General features: G+C 34.8%; 1 protein-coding gene across 1 annotated transcript in view; it reads right to left on the bottom strand.

Moving 5' to 3' along the window:
* Nucleotides 1-2,966: 2,966 nt before the first annotated feature.
* Nucleotides 2,967-8,580, bottom strand: part of LOC138861878 (uncharacterized) — a 14,310-nt gene continuing 8,696 nt past the window's right edge. The window contains exons 15-21 of the mRNA XM_070122290.1: nucleotides 6,260-6,457; nucleotides 5,650-5,847; nucleotides 5,166-5,210; nucleotides 4,493-4,717; nucleotides 4,018-4,122; nucleotides 3,473-3,697; nucleotides 2,967-3,079 (exon numbers count right to left, since the gene is read on the bottom strand). Of these exons, the coding sequence (XP_069978391.1) occupies nucleotides 2,967-3,079; nucleotides 3,473-3,697; nucleotides 4,018-4,122; nucleotides 4,493-4,717; nucleotides 5,166-5,210; nucleotides 5,650-5,847; nucleotides 6,260-6,457 (1,109 nt within the window). The remainder of the gene's footprint in view (nucleotides 3,080-3,472; nucleotides 3,698-4,017; nucleotides 4,123-4,492; nucleotides 4,718-5,165; nucleotides 5,211-5,649; nucleotides 5,848-6,259; nucleotides 6,458-8,580) is intronic.

Genomic DNA, 8,580 nt, shown 5'->3' with positions numbered 1-8,580 from the left:
GGCAGTTCAATTACAGCTGAAAGGGAAAATATGATTTTTAAAAGGGACAAGTATCTAGAAATATTAAGATATTCGGAAATGACAAAGACCTTCATTTTCTTCTCACGTACCAATGCACACACAAATATACATACATACGAGTATATATGCATATATATTTTTATACTGTATATATATATATATATATATATATATATATATATATATATATATATATATATATATATATATGAAATTCCACTTACGAGGCATGGTCGGGCAGGCTATAACTGACACTGCATTCAGATTCTCGTCTACCTCTGAGGCGCACCATCTGCCGCTCACTGTCTCCCTGTTTATCACTCCTCCTTCTCCCTTCATTTCGATTGTCTCCTCCACCCCTTCTTCGCCAACGCATCCGCTCACGATTTCCTCTCCGTAGCGGAAGGGAACGCACCCACTACTTTCTGAAGGTGGCTCTTCCGTTTCAGCTGAGGCTGGGAAAAGGATTTCCTTTTATATTACATAGCGAAAAAAATAAATGTGGTTCTCTATGCAATATATTCCTTTTTACATCAAAATGACACGGGAATCATCTTCAAATTCAGAGATGTCGCGTCTGAAAGATCTAGAGACTACTGTAATGTATACAAGGGTTTACGTAATGCTTTCCTACCTTCATACTCAAATGTGCTAGTGGTCTCTAGCGGCGGTTCTGTCACGGCTGAAAGGGTAAAACGCACTCTAATAAAAAAGGACAAACATATCTGAAACTGACACTTTTCATCCCTTTAAATCAAACAGAAAAATATCGAGAAGGTCGGATATGATCATGAACTTCACAAGCTCCATCGAAGTTAAAGAAAAAGAAAAAAAAATGATAACCAAGAGCACTGCATGTTTCTTAATTCAAAATGATATTATAAAGGTACATACACTTCTCTTATATTTTCACATATAAAGACGCATACAAAGCAATAACCTACACATTAAGCCAGATCTCCGTCACTTACAAGAAATTTCCGGACAGCTCATAGCCTTCAAGACATTCATATCCTCGTCCACCTCTGCGGCGCACCACTCGCCGCCCACGCAGCCCCTCATGAGCATCCCTTTGTGGCTGAAGGGAACGCACACGTCGCCTGCGGGTCCGGGGGGGAGGGGGGGGGACGAGGAAGGAAAGCCAGAAATGTACATACGCGCGTACACGCACAGATATTGATATACGTATAAATAAATAACTAAATAAAGATACATGCATATATATGAATACAAATACATAAACATATACATACATATATATATATATATATATATATATATATATATATATATATATATATATAAAAATATATATATTTTAATATATATATATATATATATAAAAACAAAAAAAACAAAATGTGTATATATATCTATTATTTATATGTATATTTGTATATATAAACATATACATATAAAAATATTAATATATATATATATATATATATATTTATATATATATATATAAACATACATATATGTGTATATATATATTTATATGTATAGTTGTGTGTGATGTTTGCGTGTGTATGTGTTTTTGTTTGTTTTTATGTGTATGTTTGTGCTAGTGTATGTTAGTGCATGCATGCTGGTGTGTGTGTGTGTGTGTGTGTGTGTGTGTGTGTGTATGTGTGTGTGTGTGTGTGTGTGTGTGTTTTTTGGTGTGTGTGTGGTGCGTGGTGTGTGTGTGTGACTTGCATTCCAATTAACTTACACAGTTTTAATGGTTACGGGATTCAGATTCTCGTCTATTTCCCGAGGCGCACCATCTGCCTTTCACTGTCCACCAGGTTATCTCTCCTCCTTCTCCCTCCGTCTTAATTATCTCCTCCTTCCCTTGCTCGCCCACGCATCCGTTCACGATTTCGTCTCCGTATCGGAAGGGAACGCACAAGCTTTCTGGAGGTGGCGGTTCCGTTTCAGCTGAGGGTAGGAAAAGGATTGCATCTTTTAACAGATAACGAAAAACAAGAAACAAAAGTGTGGTTTTAGATTCAACTAGAAGCACTGAGAGAGCGCATACCTCCGTCAAAACTATAAGGTTTATGATGCAATAAAAATATTCACACATAAAGGATTACAATAAAATCACATCTTTCTCAAGTACACTGCTGTCGGCCATAAGCATAACCTATTTGGCGGAGGTAATAAAGGTAATGAAAACAATAATACTTGGCAATTGGGGTAACTGATGAAAATAATTTTTAAAAATCCTGGAACCGGATCATGGTCAAGACATCTAAGTTGCTCTGGGCGAATGAACTAGAGATTACCGACACGTACATGGGCTTACGTAATGCTTTCCTACCTTCATACTCAGGCTTTTTCGGAACTGAGCGAGACTCAAATGGATTGATGGTAGTGGTCTCTGGCGGTGGCTCTTCAGTTACGTCTGAAAGGGAAAATGCTTTTTAACAGAAAGGATAAATATATCTGAAACTGGCAGTTTTGATAATAGTAAATCAAACAGACTAGTAGATAAAGGAATCGTGACAAAATGAATAATAAAACTTCTTCGCCAACACATCCGCTCACGATTTCTCCATCGTGTCGGAAGGGAACACATTCAGTGGCGTTCACTGGTGGCTGTTCACTTGGAGCTGGGGGTAAGGTATATAGTTTATCATCTAAATACAAAAAGACGAATGCTAAAATTCGGGTACATATCTAAGCTTACAGCTTAGTGGGAAATGATTGCCTCATACTAACATTTTTTCTCAAATCCTGTAGAATCATTATCGTTTTATCAGAAAATGTTCAAAGCCTTATGAAATGACATTGAAAACAAAAAAAAAAATATATATATATATATATATATATATATATATATATATATATTTTATATATATATATAAAGCAGATATCTAAATCAGCATACAGTACTGGGATATGAATTTATAGTATTCACTGGTAAGTACATTTCTGTCCGTATGTGTCGAGGAGTGTCACTGATAGTACATGGTCAAAACCTCCAATGTCAACATTATTACACATAAGAGGTTTACATTCTCACCTGGGGATTCGCTGGAAGTTACTGAAGGTGGCAGTTCAATTACAGCTGAAAGGGAAAATATGATTTTTAAAAAGGACAAGTATCTATGAAGTATCAAGATATTCAGAAATGACAAAGACCTTCATTTTCCTCTCACGAAAAATGCACATACTCAAATAAATAGACATACATACGAGTATATATGCATATATATGTATATACTATATATATATACACATTTCTCTTATTCCTTTATTCATTTACTTATAGAAAATAAACAAGTGCATAAATAGATGTTTATATGTATATGTATAGGCCCATATACATATATATATATATATATATATATATATATATATATATATATATATATATATATATATATATATATATATATATATATATATATATATATATATATATATATATATATATATATATATATGAAATCTCACTTACGAGGCACGGTTGGGCAGGCTATAACTGACACTGCATTCAGATTCTCGTCTACCTCTGAGGCGCACCATCTGCCGCTCACTGTCTCCCTGTTTATCACTCCTCCTTCTCCCTCCATTTCGATTGTCTCCTCCATCCCTTCTTCGCCAACGCATCCGCTCACGATTTCTCCATCGTGTCGGAAGGGAACACATGCTGTGGCGTTCACTGGTGGCTGTTCACTTGGAGCTGGGGGTAAGGTATACAGTTCATTATCTAAACACAAAAGGATGAATGCTAAAATTCGTGTTCATATCTAACTCTTTTAAGCTTATAGCTTAGAGGAAAATGATTGTCTAATACTGGCATAATTTTATCAAATGCTATGGAATGTTTATCATAAAGTTTTATCAGAAAATGTTCAAAGTATTATGAAATGACATTGACAACAAATATATATACACACATGAACATAAATATATATAATAGCATACAGTACTGGGATGTGAATTTATAATATTCACAGGAAAGCGCATTTATGTCCGTATGTGTCGAGGAGTGTCACTGACAGTACATGGTTAAAACCACCAATGTCAACATGATCACACATAAGAGGTTCACATTCTCACCTGGGGATTCGCTGGAGGTTACTGAAGGTGGCAGTTCAATTACAGCTGAAAGGGAAAATATGATTTTTAAAAAGGATAAGTATCTATGAAGTATCAAGATATTCGGAATTAACAAAGACCTTCATTTTCTTTTCACGTACCAATGCACACACTCGTATAAATATACATACATACGAGTATATATGCATATATATGTATATACTATATATATATACACATTTCTCTTATTCCTTTATTCATTTACTTATAGATAATAAATACATGCACAACTTGATGTTTATATGTATGTACATGTATAGGCACATATACATATATATACATACATATATAAATATATATATATATATATATATATATATATATATATATATATATATATATATATATATATATATATATATGAACTTCCACTTACGAGGCATGGTCGGGCAGGCTATAACTGACACTGCATTCAGATTCTCATCTACTGCTGAGGCGCACCATCTGCCGCTCACTGTCTCCCTGTTTATCACTCCTCCTTCTCCCTCTATTTCGATTGTCTCCTCCACCCCTTCTTCTCCAACGCATCCGCTCACAATTTCTCCATTGTGTCGGAAGGGAACACATTCAGTGGCGTTCACTGGTGGCTGTACACTTAGAGCTGGGGGTAAGGTATACAGTTTATCATCTAAACACAAAAAGACAAATGCTATAATTCGTCTAATACTGGCATTTTTTTCAAATCCTATAGAATCCTTATCATTTAGTTTTATCAGAAAATCTTCAAAGTATTATGAAATGACATTGAGAACAAATATATATGTATATATACACATGAATATAATAAATTTACACATATACGAGTCTATATATATATATGTACAAACACAAACACGCAGTTTACATTATCATTATTCGAGACTATATCACTCCCATGTTCAAAATAATCTTCGTTTACTAAATCAAAATTCACGAACTTATTGTTCGCAGTCTATTCTGTTTACACATGTTTGTGTATACATAAAGCTATTGACACAAATGCATACAGTTTGCATTTATGTGAATATGCGCCTATGAGAACTGGGTTAAAAAAAGGTTCACTGCCTCACCTGTGGGCGTAGTGGTGGCGCCCATGGGTGGCTCTTTGGGCAGAGCTGGGGAGGAAACATCCACTTTCGACAGATATCAGAATCATAATAAAAATAACATGAACTGCCCAGGATGGACAGTTAACTTGAAAATTATATTCTACAACATTTTTTGGATTTTTTGCTATGAGAATAAAACAGATACTCTAACATACATAATAACGATGTATATAAAGGCACATCTACACTAGCATACATATAGCTATATATATTGTATATATATTTTTTCTTTTCTTTCTCTCCCCTTCTGTCACAGCTGAGAGGAAGATCTATATTTCCTGATAAACAAACATAACAACTATTATCTCTAAACCTACCACTCTAGGAAGTAGGATCCTGTTACAGAAATTGCAAAATCAACAATTTAAATAACAATTATACATTAACTTATAGACATAAATATAAAGCAATGAACTTTGCATTTTGTCAATTTTCCGTCACTTACGAGCAAATTCCGGACACCTTATAATCTTCATGACATTCAAATTCTCGTCCACTTCGGAGACGCACCACCTGTAGCTCAGGGTCAACTTAAACTTCCCTCCTCCCTCTCCCACCAACTCAAATGTCTCCACCTTCCCTTCCTCGCCGACGCATCCGCTCACGATTTCCTTTCCGTATCGGAAGGGAACGCACTGATTCACTGCAAGTCCAAAGGGGCGATGAGAAAGGAAAACGACTGATATACACACACGCGCTTGCACACACACAAAAAACATGCATACATACTTATGTAAATAGATACATATGTATACGTACACATTTATATTTACATATATATATGTACATAAATATGTATATATATACATATATATGTGCATAAATATGTATATGTATATACATATATATGTACATAAATATGTATATGTATATACACATATATACGTACTTATATATAGATATATCTGTATACACATGTACATAAATATGTGTATATATGTATGAGTATGTGCGCATGGATGTCAGCATGGGTATAGGTATAGGTATAGGTATCGGTATGGGTATGTATGTGTCAAAGAGAAAAAATTGCGTAACTTGGATTCTAATTCACTTACTTGGGCACTGTATAATCGATAGAATATGCATATCCTTGTCTACTTCTGCGGCGCACCATTTGCCTTTCACTGTCCAAATGTCTGACACTCCTCCTTCTCTCTCCATCTTAATGATCTCCCACTTCCCTTCCTCGCCGACGCACTCGCTCTTGATTTCCCCTCCGTATCGGAAAGGAACACACTGCCCGGTCCGTGGAGCTGGTTGTTCGGTTGGAATTGAAGGTGGGAAAAGGATTTCATTTTCTAATGCATAGCAAAAAAAGGAAAGGTGTTTTCATATTCAATAAATTCCTTTTCACAATATCAAAAGGATATGGGAATAGCCTTCAAAAATCATATTTGCTTTGGCCTGATCTAGATTACGTGATGCTTTTCTACCTTCATATAATAGGTTTATATTTTCATTTATTACGAAGGGCATCGTATTGAAAGAGCGCACAAAATATTTATGTGTCTTTTTAACCGTACATCAGAATGTGTTCACTCAATATGGGTAAAATTTGAAGTCGAACATGACGGTCGCTGAAACATGGTACGGATTTTGAATGTATCCGAGTCTTATGACGTGGTATTAACTTCGATTGGATAAATGTTATTAAATCCATTATGTACCTCTATAATATTCCGCTATACTGGAAATTATCAAACAAGGCTACCTTGATCTATTGATATATTACATGATGTATTATTCCGAGATTCAGACTCCATGTGAACTAGGAATTCACTCGCGGCGGATACAGTAAGATGCAAGACTTCAAGCAACATAAGAAGAACAGGATGTGATATGAAAAAGGAGACAATGCTTTGTCTCAATCTGAGAAATACAAATGGAAGTTTCCACAGCCTTGCCAAGTGAAAGATGGTGTGTATAAACAACAAAAGTTGGAGAATAGTCGGGTAATGTTTTCCATTTTAACTGAAGTTTCCAAGATGTTCTGTTTGTAACTGAAAAACTTATTAACACATTAATTACCTTAATGTTTTCTATTGGCTCTATTCTGTGAAGCTAAGGAAAAATAACGATACTATATTTTGTAGCAACAACGCGTTTTGGGGGTTTCAGGATACTATTTATAGATATCTATATCTACATATATATATACATATATATAAATATGAATATATACTTTACATATACATCTTCATCACTCCTATATACAAAACAAACCGTTCGTTTACGAAATCGAATATTTGGTTGGGCTGTTTATAGTTCCTAAGATCCTTTTATTTTGTTTGCGGTCTTCTCTGTTTTCATGATGGCTTATTTAAGAAGATATTGATACATACATACAGACTTTCTATCTTCATGTGAATATGCACCTATGAGAAGTGGTTTCTCAAAAGGGTTCACTGCCTCACCTGTGGTCGTAATGGCGGAACCCATGGGTGGCACTTTTGGCTTATCTGGGGAGGAAACATCAGCTTTTGACAGATATCAAAATAAAAATAAGATCAACAACCTATCTAGAGTTAACTTGAAAACTATATCCTACAATCATTTATGAATTACAGTGGCATACACACATACACACAAATACATATAGTATAGATATAGATGTATATGTATGTGTGTGTGTGTGTGTGTGTGTGTGTGTGTGTGTGTGTGTGTGTGTGTGTGTGTGTGTGTGTGTGTGTGTGTGTGTGTGTGTGTGTGCAGCTGAGGGGGAGATGAATATATCCTTATATAACATGCATGACAATTGTTTTCTCTGACCCTGCCATTTTGGGAAGTTGGGTCCTGTTCCAGAAATCACATAACTTTAATAACAATTATACCAAAGAGAACAAGACACAAATTTGAAGTCAAAATGTCCGTCACTTACGAGAAATAATCGGACAGTTTATAATCCTCTTGATATTCAGATTCTTGTCCACCTCGGAGGCGCACCATCTGCCGATCGCCTTCCAACTGTAGATCTCTCCTCTTTCTCCCTCCGTCTCAATGATCTCTTCCTTCCCATCCTCGCCTGCGCAGCCTCTTACGATTTCATCTTTGTATCGGAAGGGAACGCACACTTCGCCTGCAAATCCAAGATGGGCGATGGGTAAGCACGCACATACTTGATATATATATATATATATATATATATATATATATATATATATATATATATATATATATATATATATATATATGTATGTATATATGTATATATGTATATATATATATGCAAATATATATACATATTTAATCGTATGCATACATATGTATGTATATAAATATATATACATACATATATAAATGCGTCTGTATATATTTATATATGTGTATGTGATACATGTATATGTATTCATTCGTATATATACATATATACGTATAT

This window comes from Penaeus vannamei, chromosome 5, assembly GCF_042767895.1.
Source record: "Penaeus vannamei isolate JL-2024 chromosome 5, ASM4276789v1, whole genome shotgun sequence".
NCBI classification, from domain to species: Eukaryota; Metazoa; Arthropoda; class Malacostraca; order Decapoda; family Penaeidae; genus Penaeus; species Penaeus vannamei.
The sequence above is the reverse complement of the archived record's forward strand: the minus strand, read 5'-3'. Positions and strand labels throughout refer to the sequence as shown.